The following is a 16,438-nucleotide window of genomic DNA, read 5'->3' on the forward strand; positions in this document are numbered from 1 at the left end:
GCTTAAATGCCATTTACTCAGAGAAGACTTTCCTGACTTCTGTGTCTAAAGTAGTCCTCTGCCACTCGTCACATGCCCTGTATTATTTCCTCATAGCACTACTTATTGACTTCTTCAGTGTTATGTCCTTTCTGCCTTGCTAGGATGTCTGATTTCTTTGCCACCATATTCCTACTACCTAGAACAGTGCCCAGCACATAACAAACTTTTTTAAAGTTTATTCATTTATTTATTTATTTTGAGAAAGACCAAGCAGGAGAGGGGCAGAGAGAGAGGAAGAGAGAGAATCCCAAGCAGTCCCCACGCTGTCAGCACAGAGCTCAACTCAGTGCTTGATGTCACAAACCCTGAGATCATGACCTGAGCCAAAATCAAGAGTCAGATGCTTAAGGAACTGAGCCACCCAGGCGCCCTAATAAAAATGTCTTAAATGGAGAGATGGATAAATAATGGGGTGAAACAGGAGAAAGCTCAATTTTAGGTTTGTGGCTTAGATTGGACTTACCTTTAGAGTCAAGTTTAACTATTGGGTCAGGTATGGAGATGAGTAGATTTCAACATTTAGCTGTAGGAAACAAGGTTATGTTCGTTTAGAGGATAAGTTCACTTTCAGGTTCATTTATTGGGATGTGTTTAGATTTGAGGTTAGGGTTGAGTTTGGGTTGCAATTTGGGTTGAGGTTAAATTTGAGTTAGGGTCGAACTTACTAAGTCCCAATTTAGGTGGTGAGGCTAAGTTTAAGTTTGAACCTAACGTCATTTCACCTTCATTTTGAGGCCTCAGAGATTTCACTAGTTTCTCCACAGAGCCCACTGTAGAGACTGCATTTCCCTGAGTTTGGGGCACAAGACTCTAGTCATCACCCCTCCCACCCAGGGAAAGCCCCAAACCAACTGCTGGCCTCCCCAAGAAAGAAACCGAATTTCACACAACCTCCGAAACTGAGATTGAAACCAAGATTGGCCCATCTCAAAGAGCGCCCTTCAGCACATCACAAACGCCCGTGACACTGAGCCTCAGCCCAGTTCTTGCCCTTCCTTCCTCTCTGTCTCTCCTGTCTCCCCATCACTCTTTCTCACCTTCCCCCTTTTTGTCCATCAATGCCCCAGTCTTCCTCTCTGACCTAAGTTTCTCCCTTTCTCAGTTTCTCACCATTAATTGCAACACTTTTATATTTTAATATAAATGAGGTCTCTTCATGTCCATCAGCTCCTACCATCTGAGAGGCAGAGACGACAGGAAGAAAAAGAAACTCCAGAGGAAAAGGGACACAGAGAAAAGGAAAAGAGCAGGGACCAAGCAGAAAACCAAGAGGGACATAAGAGAGAGTAGGTTAAAAGAATATGAAGCAGCCAACCTATCAACCAAGATATTTAAAAGGGGCATCTGTGGCTACTCTTCATCCAACACATCTGGTCAGCCACCAAGACCTGTAGATTTTGCCTCAAAAACTCTCCAACTGGGGCGCCTGGGTGGCTCAGTCAGTTGAGCATCCAACTTTGGCACAGGTCATGATCTCGCAGTTCATGAGTTCGGCCCCCTCATCTGTGCTGACAGCTCAGGGCCTGGAGCCTGCTTCACATTCTGTGTCACCCTCGCTCTCTGCCCCTCCCCCACTCATGTGCCGTCTGTCTCTTTCTCTCTCTCAAAAATAAATAAACATTAAAAAAAAAAAAACCTGCTGCTGCCTCAGTGTAAATGTAGGCTCTCGTGTCTCCTTGCTGGGTTATTGCACAACTCTCCTGACCAGCCTCCACTTCCGGTTGTCCCTCCAGCCCCTGACTCCCATACCACAGTCCACTCTTCAGGCAGCATCCAGACTCATTTTTCTAAGGTACCTATCTGCATGAGTCCTGTCTCACTTAAAAATGTTGGTGGATCCATTTTGGATCCTTTGTCTCCCTCTCTCTCTTCCCCTCCCCCACTCACTCTCTTGTTCTCTCTCTCTCAAAAACAAAATAAATATTATTTTTTAATGTGTATTTATCTTTGAGAGAGAAAGAGCCAGAGCCAGAGCAGCGGAGGGTGTGGGGAGGGGCTTCCCACAGAATGGGAAGCAGGCTCCAGGTTCTGAGCTGTTAGCAGAGCCCAACAGGGGGCTTAAACCCACAAGACCTGAAATCATGGCCTGAGCTGAAGTCAGACGCTTAACTGACTGAGCCACCCAGGCACCCCAAAAATAAACATTAAAAAAATGAAAAATAAAAATGTTGGTGGCTCCCCATTATAATGAGAATGAAATAAAACTTCTTTTCTTGGTTTTAAACCCTTCAGCTTACCTCCCAAGCCTCATCTCTGCTTCTATTTGTACCCAACTGCACCTCTTGGCACATTTCATACTCTTCTTTACCTCTAGTCCTTGCACATACTGTTCCCTCCATCTAGAATGTTCCTTGCTATCTTCTTTGCCTTGACACTTAATGCCTGACACCACTCCCCCAGGCCGAGTTCGAAGGCTTTTCTGGGGGATGCCCCCCAACACACTTTATTGTAATGATCTGGTAACTTTCCTGTCTCTGAGCTCCCAGGGCCAGGGGACTATCTTTCACATCTGCATCCTCATTGCTTGTGCAAGGTACTCAGGAAATGTTTGTGAAATCCAGAGAAAGGTAAAGAGGTGGAAGGAGCGAAGGAGCATGAAAAGAAATAATAGTTAAGATTGGAAGGCATGAAAAGCAAAGGGCCTTAAGAAAGGGGAGGAAAACAGGAGAAATGGCTCATACACACCCTGAATGTTCTTCATTATGTGCCTGCCACAGGACACCAAGACCACTCCGAAACTTTGTGCCAGAGGAGAACAGCAATATGCCCAAAATCACAGAGGGAGGGCTTTAGCCGTTCAAAACCCTCAAAATGAAAGCATGACAACATCAATAAAAATAATAATGATATTTTGGGTGCCTGGTAGCTCCATCAGTTCAGCAACTGACTTCAGCTCAGGTCATGATCTCACGGTTTGTGGGTTCAAGCCCTATATCAGGCTCTGCACTAACAGCATGGAGCCTGCTTGGGATTCTCTCCCTCTCCCTCTCTCTCTGCCCCTCCATTGCTTGAACTTTCTCTCAAAAATAAAAAAAAAAAAAGAATGGTCATATCAACATCTTTCATAGTAGCCAGCAATTAGAAACAAATTGAATGTCCATCAACAGAAGAATGAGTAAATAAGTTAGAATATATTCATACAATAGACTATGACATCATAATGAGAAACAAATCAACCAACCCTACTGATGTGCAACCACATGGCTGAATCTCACAAACATCATATTGAGTGAAAGAAGCTAAACCCAAACAAATACATGCTGTGTGGCTTCATTTATACATACAAAAGCAGGAACAATTAATCTATGGTGACAGAGGTCAGAAAGTGTTGGTTACCTTTGAAGGGTATCATCTGGGAGGGGGCATGAGAGAACCTTCTGGGGATCTGAAAATATGGTGGCTCCATGGCTATGAGCAGATGAAAAAATTCAGCAGGCTGTAAACTTAAGAGATGTGCACCTTACTGTACCCAAGATAAAAGGGAGAAATCTTTAACAATTTTAAAACAGAATACTGGTTCTGCAAATGCAGCTTCAAGACAAGTCCTATGGTTGTTCCCACCCTACCCTAGCTCACCACCCTCCAGCCCCTCCTGTATGGACTTCCAAAGCCTTCCCTGTAGAGAACTTCGAAAGTTGCTACATTCCTTGATCCCAGAGTGTGTGTTTGCTTGGGGTTATATAAATCTGATCTGTGGGAGCTGGCTAAGGTGGGGATGAGGTAGAAGACATCCTCCGCAGTGAGAGGAGGCCTCGTCATAGGTGAGTACATGACGACATCTCTGAGGAAGGAACCATGACATTTCTCTTCCGAACCAGGACACTTTTGAGAGCAAAACAGAGATCCATGAACATTTTCACCAGGACAGCAGGCATAAACCAGAATGTCCCAGACAAAGGGGTAGATCATGGGACTTCTTGATATAAAACCTGCCAGGTGACCAGGAAAGTCCACATGCTGGGACAATGTGAGTGAGCTGTTTGGGACAAGGATGGGGGTATAAGACACGGAAATGGGCACAGACGGTAGCCTGTAATCAACCAAGGGTGCAGAGGTGTTATATATAATTGCTCTTCAGGGAACCGAGCCTCCAGCCCACGCCCCAGCTGCTCCCCTCTCCTCTCCGAACTGGCTGTCCGTCTCTTCTCTGGAACTCCTAAGCCTGACCCCGCTCCCTGCCCCTCCCAGCCCACGGTTCCCCTGACCCCACTCCCTTTCCCAGAACTCAGTCGTCTGAGCCCCCAGCCTGCGGTTCACTCCTAGGCCTCAGCCTTTCCTGCCTTCGACTGAAACAGCAGCACCTTCTAAGCCCTGGGGGCTTCCCCGGGCCCAGCCGGGGCCTAGAACCCGCCCGCCGCCCGCCACGCTGCCACTGCAGCTTCCTCTATAAAGGGACCCGGGCGTCCGGGCCCAGGGGCCCCACAGAGCAGGTGAGACTCTCCCACCCCGTCTCCTTGGGCTGCTGGGCGGTGGGCTCCCCTGAGCACATTGCCCCTCCGCCTGCGCCCCAGCCCCTTCTGTACCTGGGGCTGGGCCTTGGTGGGTTTGGTTTTGGTTTTTCCTCCCTCTGACTCTTCATCAGTCATTTTCTCTCTGTCTCTATCACACATTCTCTGTTTCTGCCACGACCCCCCTCTGTTCCCTTCCCGAGTCTCTGTTTCTTTTTCTGTCTCTCCCTGCTCACCTTGCGGTTTCCCTGACTGCATTTCGTCCCTTTCTCTTATCCGCTGCCCTGTCTCTCGGGTGGCTCTCTCGCCCTCTCTCCGCGGGTGGCGCGGGCAGGCAGGCGGGAGGCCGTCATCCGCACCTTGCCCCGCCCCACTCACTGTCTCTCTCCCCACAGGTTCTCCCCATGACACCACCTGGATGGCTCTACCTCCTGAGGGTGCGCAGCGCCCCCCTCCTCCTCCTCCTTCTGGGGCTGCTGCTGGCCCTGCCGCCTGAGGCTCAGGTGAGGCAGCAGGAGAACAGGAGCTGCCAGGGTGGCCCAGCCAGACTTGGGCCCTAGAGCCACCCTCGACCGTCTTCTCCCCTAGGGCCTTCCTGGCGTTGACATCTCACCCTCCGCTGCCCGGACTGCCTATCAGCACCCTCAGAAGCACTTCGCACAAGGCACCCTCAAACCTGCTGCTCATCTTATTGGTAAACACCATCTGGCCCTCCAGACACGTAGCCCCAGCTCCCTTCCTACACCCCCTTCAAGGAACCAAACAATTACTGCACCCCTCCCCCAACTTTCTCCACCTCTCCAAATAGGGACATCCCTCTCCCATCCATCTTCCCAACCATCCCCCAGGAACCCAGTCCAGCACCTACTTCCTCAGGGATTAAGACTTCTGACTCCCAGGTTCTTGACCTCTCTCATCCCCTGTGGCTCTTCCTAGGAGACCCCAGCACCCAGAACTCCCTGCGCTGGAGAGCAAACACGGATCGTGCCTTCCTCCGTCATGGCTTCTCCTTGAGCAACAATTCCCTCCTGGTCCCCACCAGTGGCCTCTACTTTGTCTACTCTCAGGTGGTCTTCTCTGGGGAAGGCTGCTTCCCCAAGGCCACCTCGACCCCTCTCTACCTGGCCCACGAGGTCCAGCTTTTCTCCTCCCAGTACCCCTTTCACGTTCCTCTCCTCAGTGCTCAGAAGTCCGTGTGCCCAGGGCCACAGGGACCTTGGGTGCGCTCTGTGTACCAGGGAGCTGTGTTCCTGCTCACCCAGGGAGATCAGCTATCCACTCACACAGATGGCATCTCCCACCTACTCCTCAGCCCCAGTAGTGTCTTCTTTGGAGCTTTTGCTCTGTAGAAAACTCCAGAAGGAAAACTAATTGGTTTCAAGACTTTCTTCCATGTTGCCTCCATTCTGACCACTCAAGGGTCACCACACCTCTTTCCACCATTCCACTTGTCTCAAGTCTCCCCTGCTCATGTTACCTAGAGCTTTCAAAGAAGGAGTGCTAGGCAGCCTAGGGGACCATACCCCCCTGAACTACCCCAATGTGAGGCCGAGGATTTCAAGTCTGCCTAGAAATTCCCACCCAGAGCTCTTCATCTGTCCTGCCCATCCAAGGAAGGCCTGGCCCTACCCGTGGAGGGGGCAGACACATGGAGGACTTGGGTGGACAACAGGAGGCAGGGGAGGGGGGATTATTTATGAAGAGAAAAAATTAAATTATTTATTTATGGAGGATGGAGGGAAGGGAATAATCGAAGGCCATCAGGAGAGAGAGAGAGAAGCCCAAGAGATGAAGAGCGAGAGAACATCAGCATAAGGATAACCCAGTGAGAGAGAAAACAAGTGGGTCTGAGACGCTGGGGAGCTCTAGAAGGAAGAAAGAGAGTCTTAAGATCCAGCCACTGCTTGACCAGACACCCCATGAGGAGGAGACACCTGCACCTTCAATGAAGCCCAATAAACCTCTTTTATCTGAAATGCTGTCTGACTATGTCTGTCTGTCTGGGAGGGGAGAATTTCCCAGGTCTCTAAGGAACAGAAGGAGGACAATGGCCCCAGAAGAGACAGGAACTGTGGGCATACAAAGAGATAAAGGGCCTAAGGAGCTCTGGGGAAATGTGGTGGAGTCGGAGAGGCGAGGCAACCAGAGCTGCTGCAGGGAAACCAAAGGAGAAGCTGGGAAGCGAAAGGAGAAATGGAGGGTCCAAGGTCTGAAGGCGTGGAGGGCAGGAGACCACTGGCAGATGTGACCACACGTATAGGCTCTGAGGAAAGGGGGTTACAGGAGGCCTCTGGAGAGAAGTGATCACACCAAAGGGTGTTCAGGACCATGGGGGCAGACATGGGGACCCTCTGGAAGACATGGCCATGCAAGGGCCCTAAAGGAGCCCCCAAGGCTACAAGGGTGGGGAACACAGGGGATTTCTTTAGGAGACATGGTGATGCAGAGGGTCCTGAGGGCTGGGGCTCCAGGTTTCTGGAAGGAACTGGAGTTCTTTGGGAGACATGGCCACACACACGGGCTCTGAGGGATGGGGCTTCATGCAAAAATCAGGGCCTCAGATTCCCTTGGAAGCCAAGACTGAAACTGTCACTGTGGAGTCCCTGGTCAGAATGAAAGGAGAAGGCCTGCCCTCACGGGGTTTGTGAATTCCCAGGGTTGCTTTCATCCCACTGGGGCTGTCCCAGACATGTCCCTGCTATTTACCACCCCCTCTCCAGCCGTTTTAGGGACCCCAATCCACATCCCCAGCCTTAAGCTCCCTCTCTCAAGCTTCTTTTCTCCCCCAGGGACCCAAACACATGTCTCAGGACCCAGCACAGCTTTCCCCCCTAAACTCCCCCTTCCGAGGTTTCTCCCCACCAAGGACTCAGCTTTCTGAAGCCCCTCCCTTTACTAGCTCTACACCTACCTACCTCCTGTTTGGAAATCAGAGGGAAACAGGCCGCGGGCCTGATCCTCAAAAAAAATGGAGGGAATGGGAATTCGGGGGCAGTGGGAAACTGGGGTCCAGCCTCCACAGTCCTACATACACAGCAGTGACTGGCCAAGCAAACCTTCCTCAGAATCCGAGTGGGGTGGGTAGGAAGTATCCTTGATGCCTGGGTGTCCCCAACTTTCCAAACCCCCGCCCCCGCTATGGAGAAGAAACCGAGACAGAAGGTGTAGGGCCCACTACCGCTTCCTCGAGATGAGCTCATGGGTTTCTCCACCAAGGAAGTTTTCCGCTGGTTGAATGAGAGCTTTTCCCCGCCCTCTTCTCGCCCCACGGGTATATAAAGGCAGCTGTCTGCACACCCAGCCAGCAGAAGCTCCCTCAGCAAGGAACCGGGGGACCAACCAGGAGAGAGAGAAGCAACTCCAGACCCCCCTGGAAATAACATCTCAGACGACACACCCCCAGACAAGCAGCCGGGCGATTCTCTCCCTCTCATACACACTGCCTCAGGGCTCTACCATCTCCAGCTGGACTTGAGCCCCCTAGAAGAACGCCATGAGCACTGAAAGCATGATCCGGGACGTGGAGCTGGCTGGGGAGGCACTCCCCGAGAAGGCCGGGGGCCCCCAGGGCTCCAGAAGGTGCTTGTGCCTCAGCCTCTTCTCCTTCCTCCTCGTCGCAGGAGCCACCACCCTCTTCTGCCTGCTGCACTTTGGAGTGATTGGCCCCCAGAGGGAAGAGGTGAGTGCCTCACCAAGACTTGGCTCATTCTACCCAGAGAGAAATGGGAGATAAGGAGGGCAAGAAATGGGGTGGCAGAAAAAGGTGTGCTGATGGGGACGGGTGAGAGAGAAAATGTGGAGAAAGATGGGAAGGCAGAAAGAGATGTGGAGAGAGTTGGAGGAAGAGAGAGAGGGATGGGGCACACAGAAGGCATTCTAAAAACTTCTTGGGTGAATGAGCATACACAAAGACACAGAGAGAGATAGCTGTGTGGAGAGAGGTGGGGTGTGGGTTGAGAGATGGGAAAAGAACAAGTGATATGAATAAAGATGTGAAACACAAAAATGTGGGCAATATGAGAGAGACAAGGAAAGAGGCGAGGAAAGAGATAAGGAAAGATGAAGATGGGGTATCTGGCACGTGGAAGACACTCAGTGAAAAGTGTTGAATGGATGAATGGATGAACCAATGGATGAATGGAGAGAGAAAACTAGAGTATAAGCTGCATAAAGCAGCCTAGCTGTTTCTCATTTAGAGGTGACTTGTTCTGTTGCTAAACCTCCTTCTTCTCCCCTACAGCTCCCACATGGCCTCCAACTAATCAACCCTCTGCCCCAGACACTCAGTAAGTGTCTCCAAAGCCTCTCTCCTGATTCTGGGTTTGGGTGGAGGTGGGGGTTAGTTCTGGGATACCAGCAGTGGAGGAAATTCAGAGCTTCGGTTTGAGAGGAAGAGGAATTGAAGTCAAAGTAGTGGGATATTTTCTGGGAAGCTTAAGGGTCTCACCTTTTTCTTTTCTTTTTCCTTCTCAGGATCATCTTCTCGAACTCCAAGTGACAAGCCGGTAGCTCATGTTGTAGGTAAGTCTTCTGAGGATGTGGCTGGAAGATGGTGAAGCAGATGGGATTTGGGGGCTAAACCCAGGCTGAGGGTAGACAGACCTTGGAGATGGTATGAGAAGGACTCCCTGAGCTCAGGGAGAGAGTAAAGAAACTGCACAGGCCTTGAGGGGGACACTCAGAACCTCATGGCCACATGAGATGTGGGAAGACAGACAGGGGACAGGAACCGGATGTGGGGGGTGGGCAGAACTTGAGAGCCAGGATGTGGAGCATGGAACTGACAGGGTCACACTGACTTACTCCTCCCTCCTTCTCTCCTTCCCTCCAGCAAACCCTGAATCTGAAGGGCAACTCCAGTGGCTGAGTCGGCGTGCCAATGCCCTCCTGGCCAATGGTGTGGAGCTGACAGACAACCAGCTGGTTGTGCCCTCAGATGGGCTGTACCTCATCTACTCCCAAGTCCTCTTCACGGACCAACGATGCCCTTCCACCCATGTGCTCCTCACGCACACCATCAGCCGTTTCGCCGTCTCCTACCAGACCAAGGTCAACCTCCTCTCTGCCATCAAGAGCCCTTGCCAGAGGGAGACCCCAGAGGGGGCTGAGGCCAAGCCCTGGTATGAGCCCATCTACCTGGGAGGGGTCTTCCAACTGGAGAAGGGTGATCGACTCAGCGCTGAAATCAATCTGCCTCACTATCTCGACTTTGCTGAGTCTGGGCAGGTCTACTTTGGAATCATTGCCCTGTGAGGGGGCTGAGGTCCATCCGTGCCCACCTCAACCCCTTTGTTATCTGCTCTTTCTGACCCCCTCATATCCTTCTGGCTTAGAAAGAGAATTAGGGGCTGGGGCTGGGCCCCAATCTTAGAACTTTAAATAACAACACTTAGAAACCTAAGATCCAGGGACCTGGACTTTGGAGCACTGGCCACCAGCAAGAATTCAAACTGGGGCTTCCAGCATTCACGGGAGATCTCAGGTTTGGATTCCTCAATGCAACCTGGGACACCTGGAATGCGGGGTCAGGGAACCTTCCTGGCCAGAACACTTCAGAACATCCCTTAAGAAGATCTCACCTAGAACTTGACATGAGTGGACCTCAGGCTCCCCTTTCTTCAGATGTTTCCAGACTATTCCCTGAGATGGAAAGGACAGTGCCTCCCTCACGGGGCCAGCTCCCTCTATTTATGTTTGCACTTGTTATTATTTATTATTTATTTATTATTTATTTATTTACTGATGAATGTTATTTATTTGGGAGGTTGGGGTGTCCTGGGAGACCAAATGAAGGGGCTGCCTTGACTCAGACGTGTTTTCTGTGAAAACGGAGCTGACCTCTAGGCTCTTCCCACCTGGCCTCCTGGCCTCTGTGCCTCCTTTTGCTTACATATTTTTAAAAAATATTTATCTGATCGAGTTGTCTAATTAATGCTGATTTGGTGACCGACTGTCGCTGCATCGCTGAACCTCTGCTCCCCAGGGGAGTTATGTCTGTAATCGCCCTACTGGTCAGTGGCGAGAAATAAAACATGCCTAGAAAAGAAACATGGTCTCTTTGTTGGAATTAATTCTGCGACTGCTTCTCCCTGGGGGTGGGGAGCCACTCCCTGAAGTGTCTTCTCTCTCCATGGCTTAAGAGCCCTGAAGCCATAAAATAAATGCAATTAAAAGTTAATAAAAAAAAAAAAAAAGATCCCTGAACCCAGTCCCCACTCTTTAGACTACTGGGGCTCAGGAGACCCTGCATATAACAAAGCCAAGCCAAATATTCCCCTCCTCCAGGAAACTGGAGTCTGAACCTAATTACCTCTCCCTCAGGGCATGGGAATTTCCAGCTCTGGGAATTCCACCGGGGAAGTCCTGCACCTTCAGTGCTCAGGTGAGATTTCCGGCTGTTGCAGCCTGCAAGAGCGCCTGGGAAGGCCCACATTCTCAGGCACCTGAATCACAGCCAAAGGACTTTCAGACATCCAGGCATCAGGGCTCCAAATCGCCGGGTTCCAGGCTTTCCCAGCAGCCCTAACTGTGCACGCTGAACCAGTTGCTAAGCCTCATATACCCAATGAAGATACTGCATGTGGGGCCACGAGAGAATAGAAGACCTAAGCTACATGAGAGCACCTAGCATAGCACTTGGCAGAGATAGCACTCAGTGAATTCTGTCTTCCTTCCTTTATCCAGCCCCCAGCGGTTCTATCTGTTTCTGTCTTTCAGTGGGTGGATTTGAAGAGACGAAGGAAAATTTAAAAAGAATAAGATGCAGGTGAAGGACTCACATGCAAGCCCTCACAGATTTTCTTGGTGACTGATGAGGGAAGGGACATGAGGTAAGTGAGCTGAAAAGAGAAAAAAGCACCCTCTGTTGCCAGGAAGACTCTTCTGAACATCCAAAGACAAATATGGAGTCAGGGGACGCTTGGGTGGCTCAGTCGGTTGAGCGTCTGACTTCGGCTCAGGTCATGATCTCACAGTCCGTGGGTTCGAGCCCTACCTCAGGCTCTGTGCTGACAGCTCAGAGCCTGGAGCCTCTATTCAGATTCTGTGTCTCCCTCTCTCTCTGACCCACCCCTGCTCATGCTGTCTCTCTCTGTCTCAAAAATAAATAATAAAAACAAGAAATGAAGCCTCAGTGGACCCTGGGTGGCTCAGTCGCTTAAGCGTCCAACTCTTGATTTCTGCTTAGGTCATGATCTCACAGTTGGTGAGTTCGAGCCCCACATCGGGCTCTGTGCTAACAGTGCAGAGCCTGCTTGGGATTCTCACTTTCTTCCTCTGCCTTGCCCCATTTGCCATCTCTCTCTCTCTCAAAATAAATAAATAAACATTTAAAAAAGAAAGAAATGAAGACCCAGAGAGTGGGAGTCCCCCCTGGGTTCAGATGTTGGCTCTTCCTTCCTGCCAGGGCTTCCAGGCAGGGGGAAACTGTGTGGTCTGCCGCAATGGGATAACCCACTGGGGTGACCTAGATAGGGCCTCTGCCTCCTCCAGCCTGGAGCAGAAAGTGGGTCATGGGGTGAGAGGGCCCAGTACTGCCCAGTACTTACTCACCCGGGGCCCCAGTCCTTGCCAATGTAGGGAAAGCAGAGCTGAAGCGGTGAACAAGGGGTGAGGACTTTCCATCTCACCCTGGACAGGGCCAGGTGACCACAGATTATCCTTGACCCTTTCCTCCTCAGGATTTCCCTGGGTCCTCAGTCACTCTCCTCTCCCCACCCCAACTCTCTCTTTCAGCCTTCTCCCTTCACACCCCAGAGCTGGGTTCTTCCTTGAAGATAGTGGCAAAAGGGGCCTCAGGCAGCCAGGCAGGCAGCTGGGGAGAATGCCAGGCCCTCAGGGCTTCTTGCTCCGTACTTGTAGAGCGGTGCTTGCCTTCCCCGTAGTGACCCCTGTCGCTGATGAAGGGACCCAAGAGAAATGCAGTGTGGAGTCGGCTGAGGACAATGTGGCTCTGAGAATAGGGATGCTTGGAGATGCTTTGCAGTTTGAGACCCCCTTCTTCCCCCTTCCAAGTGGGCTAAGATTGGGACAAGTCCATTCAGAGGCAGGAGGTGGGCGTGAAACCCGCAGATGGCCTTCTCAGAGAGCAGAGGCCATAGGAATTGATACGAATTGTTTCAAGTAACCAGAAAAAGAGAGAATATTTAATCAACACTTCTTTCCAACCTGAATTAAGACATATTAGCATCTCAGCATCTGTATTTGGCAGCACTGAAGCTTTACACTCTTTATTTTCTTCAGGTTTTGAAATCAGTTTTCAAACAGTCTCCTACATTTTTCCCACTGCCACGGGTTCCCTAGAGGCCGAGTCCCCAATATCTGGGCTGAGTCACACATTTCCGTCATGCAGTTGCTTTCCCCGGGTCGCAGGTGGCCCTCACCCCACCATCACAGCCCCAAAGAAGGTCTTCCCTCTTCTATAGTCCACCAAATCGGGGTGACTAATGTTGACGTACACCCTCTCGCCCCTCCGGAGCTGCACCAGGCCGCCGAAGCCCACACTCGTGTACCAGAGAGGCCCGTACTCGTGCGTCCTGGCCGGGTCCAAGACCGGGGTCACGGTCTCTGCGCCCTCCAGCAGCAGCTCGGGGGTCCCCGGTCCATACGCGCCCCCTGTCCGGTACAACCGGCTATGCAGCGTGACTGAGTGGTCAAGGAGGCCCCCGCCGGCAGGGGGCGCCCGACCCCGGTAGCCGACGTGACAGTAGAGGTAATACAGGCCGTCCTGTGGGAGCGCCAGTCCCTCGGCTCCGGAGAACTGCGTCCCGCTCCTCAAAAACGCCTCTTCTTTCTTGGCCTCCCAGCCGAGCCCCTGCCCCTTCGTCCAAGCGCCTGCGGAGAAACGGGCCTGTCAGCTCTCGGGAACCCCATCCCGGAGGAAGGATGCAGGCCCAGGACTTCTGGGAGGGTGAGCAGGAGGGAGAATGGGGACTTTTAACCCCCCTGCGGGACTTTTAACCCCGCCTCCCGAGCCGGGGAGTGGGTGAGGGATGGGGAGAGCGAAGGTTGTGGTGCTACCTCTGCAATAATTATGAGCAAGGGGACAAACAGCACCTGAGTGTGGGGTAGGGAGCACTGTGGTGGGGAGATCCAGGCCGGGTTTTGCCTGCTCCAGGAGGGAAGCAAGAGGCGAATGCCGGAGGAGCAGAAGGTGCGCCCTTTAGGGAGGAGAGGTGGTGAAGCAGGCCGGAAACCGAGCCCTGCAATAACGGAGCCAAGGGCATCTGGGCGAGCAGACCTGGCACCCTTGGACTACCACTAAGATCCTTACCTATGAGGTGGGCAGCTGGGAGCCTGGAGCTGAAATCTGTTCCTGCCTCCTCCTCTGGCAGCTTCTGTGACCCTGGAAGGGGCGAAGAGTCCACGATTGGGGGCCAGGGCAGCCATCCACGCATGGTTCCCCTGAGAGGAGGACAGGGGGCCAGGACCCAAGGATGGGGCACCTGGATTCCGGGAGGAAAGGCTCATCTGGGGATACAGATGGACGAGAGCTAGGTGTCCCTGAAGGGCTGGAGCAGGGGAAGGGGTGATGGTCTGCTCTTACCCGATCGCTGCTGGGCCTGGGCCTGGGCCCCTGGGTCAGCGGTCCCTGTTACCTGGGTGGGTGGGGTCACAGTGCCCAGAGTTCAGTTTTAGCTGATGCCAACCCCACAGCTCCCAACATAGACCCAAGCTCCAGGCCTAGGGTTTTTCCTAGCAGTCCCATCCCCAACATACATCTCCCTGGAAGGGAGAGCAAGCAAAGCATATGTACTTGGGCAGAGACAGAGGCCTGAGTATGTCTTGGGAAGAGGAGAAGAGATGGCCAGACAAGCAGGCAGGAGTTTGGAGATATCAGAACACAACAGCACCACAGGATCTTGGAAAGAGGGCCAGCGAAGAGACAAACAAGGCCTCCCCACCCACCAGGGACAGCCAGGCCAACTGAGCAGGATGGGGCAAGAGGGCCCCCCAGGCACAGCCAGAGGTAAGTGAGCCTCAGCAACATACAAGCCCTCCTAGGGCTGGTTGCAGCTACTCACCGGTCCTCCCTGCTCCTGGGGCACCAAGGCCAGCACAGCTAGGACAGTGATAGGCACAGCCAGCAGCAGAGTCACCAGGGAAGTGGCTCCTGCCACAGCCAGCAGGAGGCAGCCCTTCCCATGGGGTCTCCTACCCCTGCCCTCTAGCCCCAGTGCCCCCATGGAGACTGAGCCAGGACCAGGGCAGGGGGGCTTTCATACCTCAGGGGTGGGGCCACCCCCTCCCCATAGACCCACACACCTGGCTGGGACTTTCCACACACCCCTGCTCCCCTCACCCAGCTTCCTGTTTACCCAGAGCTGGGGTGGGGCAGCTGGATGCCCGGGTTCTCTGAACTGGGGAAAGAATTGGGGTGAAGAGACAGGCTTGCAGGATAGAGCTGGAGGGGGCCTTAGAGGTCATCTGGTTCAGCAGGGAGGGAAACCGAAGCCCAGGAAGAGAAGGCAGCTTACAGAAAGTCAGGCAGCAAATCTGCAAGGAGAACACAGAAGTCCAGATTTCCAGGGCAGTTGGCGTTCTTCTACACCCCGGTGGTGGGTGCTGGAGGAAAGGCGGTGTCCACGGCCTTGAGAACTTGACGGATGGATGTCCGCGTTCCGGGGAACTTATGCCCACACTGGACCAGCCTCCTCCTTCCATTCCCTTGTTCACCCCTGACCCCCAGAGCTTGGTGAGAAGCAGAGGTAAGCCAGTCTACAGGAATAGAAGCTGAAAGGGCCTCAGCCTCACCACCGACTCTCCTCTCGCTGAGGAGGGATAGAAATGAGCATTACTTCCCTTGCTACACAGAGTGTAGACAGGAGAGCGGCGAGGCATAGGCCCACCTCAAAGATCCTTGCTGTCTAGAATGAGCCCCTTCCATTTAGTGTGTGCTGACTAGATGTTTATGAATAAATGAAGAAAGCACAAATGAATCAATGAGTGAGCAAAACAAAGCAGCAAGGATCTGACAAATGCTATGGTAGACAATGCAGTGGGAGTTACAGGGAGGAAGGAGCAGGTCCAAGGAAGTTGGATGTGGTCCTAGATCATTGCCACATCTCTATTATTAGGTAGTAATAATAATAAATAATAATAATAAAGCTATTATACAAATAGCACTAAGTGTGTGCTTGCCACTGACCTATACACTTTATATATAATAATTGTTTTAATCCTGACAAAAACCCTAAGAAGAAACTGAGGCACAGAGAGGTTAAGGAACCTCTAGAAGGCCACACAGTAGTGGCAGAGCAGGATTTGAACCCAGGCTGTCTGGCTCCAGAGCCTTGACCACAAGACAGTTTAAAAACTTAGGGCTGACTTCAGATCTGTGCATTTTGATGTATGTAAATCTTGCCTTCCTCAGCACCCCAAAAAAGAAATGGGGAAACAAAATCTTGACTCAAGTCAATGATAAGCATGGTAAAAGGTTTAGAGGCAGGGGCGCCTGAGTGGCTCAGTTGATTGGGCGTCTGACTTTGGCTCAGGTCATGGTCTCACGGTTCATGAGTTCGGCCCTGCATCAGGCTCTCTGCTGTCAGCACGGGGAGCCTGCTTCAGATCCTCTGTCTCCTTCTCTCTCTGCCCCTCCCCTGCCTGCACACGCACAGGCATGCTCTCTCTCTCAAAAATAAATAAATGTTTAAAAAGTAATTAATTAATTAATTTTTAGAAAGGTTTAGAGGTAAAATGTACTGATGTTTGCAACTTTGAAAGGTATCAAAAAATGAGATAGACAGGTATGTAATAAAGCAATATAGAAAACTGCTGGGGCGCGTGGGTGGCTCAGTTGGTTAAGCATCTGACTTCAACTCAAGTGATGATCTCAGTTTGAGTTCGAGCCCTGCGTTGGCCTCTCTGCTGACAGCCCGGAGCCTGGAGCCTGATTAGGATTCTGTGTCTCCCTCTAGCTCTGCCCCTCCTGCACTTGTGTTCTGTGTGTG

The 16,438-nt window shown here is 51.9% G+C and overlaps 3 protein-coding genes and 1 long non-coding RNA gene across 12 annotated transcripts in view; 2 read left to right on the forward strand and 2 right to left on the reverse strand.

Moving 5' to 3' along the window:
• LOC115296023 overlaps window positions 1-4,862 on the reverse strand; it is an 18,684-nt gene extending 13,822 nt beyond the window's left edge. For 4 of the 5 annotated variants that reach the window (XR_003910688.1, XR_003910691.1, XR_003910690.1 and 1 more), the window contains exons 1-3: window positions 4,727-4,862; window positions 3,379-3,505; window positions 506-565 (exon numbers count right to left, since the gene is read on the reverse strand). This is a non-coding gene — a long non-coding RNA (uncharacterized LOC115296023). The remainder of the gene's footprint in view (window positions 1-505; window positions 566-3,378; window positions 3,506-4,726) is intronic. The other variant, XR_003910689.1, reaches the window with a different exon arrangement.
• Window positions 3,066-6,466, forward strand: LTA (lymphotoxin alpha). Of its 3 annotated transcripts, XM_029944412.1 has the most exons (6): window positions 3,066-3,359; window positions 3,861-4,009; window positions 4,306-4,472; window positions 4,886-4,993; window positions 5,079-5,184; window positions 5,427-6,466. In XM_029944412.1, the coding sequence occupies exons 2-6, from the start codon at window positions 3,997-3,999 to the stop codon at window positions 5,837-5,839; spliced, it is 807 nt and encodes a 268-aa protein (XP_029800272.1). In that variant the 5' UTR covers window positions 3,066-3,359; window positions 3,861-3,996; the 3' UTR covers window positions 5,840-6,466. The 3 variants fall into 3 exon arrangements, with proteins under 3 accessions (XP_029800272.1, XP_029800271.1, XP_029800273.1); XM_029944411.1 differs by having other exon boundaries at window positions 3,066-4,009; XM_029944413.1 differs by lacking the exons at window positions 3,066-3,359; window positions 3,861-4,009; window positions 4,306-4,472 and adding an exon at window positions 4,495-4,581.
• A 1,259-nt stretch (window positions 6,467-7,725) lies between these two features.
• On the forward strand, window positions 7,726-10,538 carry TNF (tumor necrosis factor). The gene is made up of 4 exons (XM_029944414.1): window positions 7,726-8,169; window positions 8,731-8,776; window positions 8,964-9,011; window positions 9,322-10,538. The coding sequence occupies exons 1-4, from the start codon at window positions 7,984-7,986 to the stop codon at window positions 9,741-9,743; spliced, it is 702 nt and encodes a 233-aa protein (XP_029800274.1). The 5' UTR covers window positions 7,726-7,983; the 3' UTR covers window positions 9,744-10,538.
• Window positions 10,539-12,661: 2,123 nt separating this feature from the next.
• On the reverse strand, window positions 12,662-15,260 carry LTB (lymphotoxin beta). 3 transcript variants are annotated; one of them, XM_029945382.1, is made up of 4 exons: window positions 14,513-14,772; window positions 14,035-14,086; window positions 13,762-13,833; window positions 12,662-13,322 (listed from the first exon to the last, which is right to left on the reverse strand). In XM_029945382.1, exons 1-4 carry the CDS (start codon window positions 14,672-14,674, stop codon window positions 12,868-12,870), a joined length of 741 nt encoding a protein of 246 aa, XP_029801242.1. In that variant the 5' UTR covers window positions 14,675-14,772; the 3' UTR covers window positions 12,662-12,867. The 3 variants fall into 3 exon arrangements, 2 of the variants coding, with proteins under 2 accessions (XP_029801242.1, XP_029801243.1); XR_003911135.1 differs by lacking the exon at window positions 14,035-14,086 and adding an exon at window positions 13,545-13,648 and having other exon boundaries at window positions 13,231-13,322; window positions 14,513-15,260; XM_029945383.1 differs by lacking the exon at window positions 14,035-14,086 and having other exon boundaries at window positions 13,235-13,322; window positions 14,513-15,257.
• Window positions 15,261-16,438: the final 1,178 nt, after the last annotated feature.

Source organism: Suricata suricatta, chromosome 7 (assembly GCF_006229205.1).
Source record: "Suricata suricatta isolate VVHF042 chromosome 7, meerkat_22Aug2017_6uvM2_HiC, whole genome shotgun sequence".
NCBI classification, from domain to species: Eukaryota; Metazoa; Chordata; class Mammalia; order Carnivora; family Herpestidae; genus Suricata; species Suricata suricatta.

Excerpts from the sequence above, each read along its gene's own strand:
- LTB (XM_029945382.1), bottom strand. The coding sequence starts at position 14,674 with ATGGGGGCACTGGGGCTAGAGGGCAGGGGTAGGAGACCCCATGGGAAG. Across the intron at positions 14,087-14,512 it reads CCCAGGAGCAGGGAGGACCG|GTAACAGGGACCGCTGACCC; the intron begins GTGAGTAGCTGC and ends CCACCCACCCAG. Across the intron at positions 13,834-14,034 it reads CCAGGCCCAGCAGCGATCGG|GGTCACAGAAGCTGCCAGAG; the intron begins GTAAGAGCAGAC and ends CGCCCCTTCCAG.
- TNF (XM_029944414.1), top strand. The coding sequence starts at position 7,984 with ATGAGCACTGAAAGCATGATCCGGGACGTGGAGCTGGCTGGGGAGGCA. Across the intron at positions 8,170-8,730 it reads TTGGCCCCCAGAGGGAAGAG|CTCCCACATGGCCTCCAACT; the intron begins GTGAGTGCCTCA and ends TCTCCCCTACAG. Across the intron at positions 9,012-9,321 it reads GCCGGTAGCTCATGTTGTAG|CAAACCCTGAATCTGAAGGG; the intron begins GTAAGTCTTCTG and ends CCTTCCCTCCAG.
- LTA (XM_029944411.1), top strand. Across the intron at positions 4,473-4,885 it reads CCAGGGGCCCCACAGAGCAG|GTTCTCCCCATGACACCACC; the intron begins GTGAGACTCTCC and ends CTCTCCCCACAG. Across the intron at positions 5,185-5,426 it reads ACCTGCTGCTCATCTTATTG|GAGACCCCAGCACCCAGAAC; the intron begins GTAAACACCATC and ends GGCTCTTCCTAG.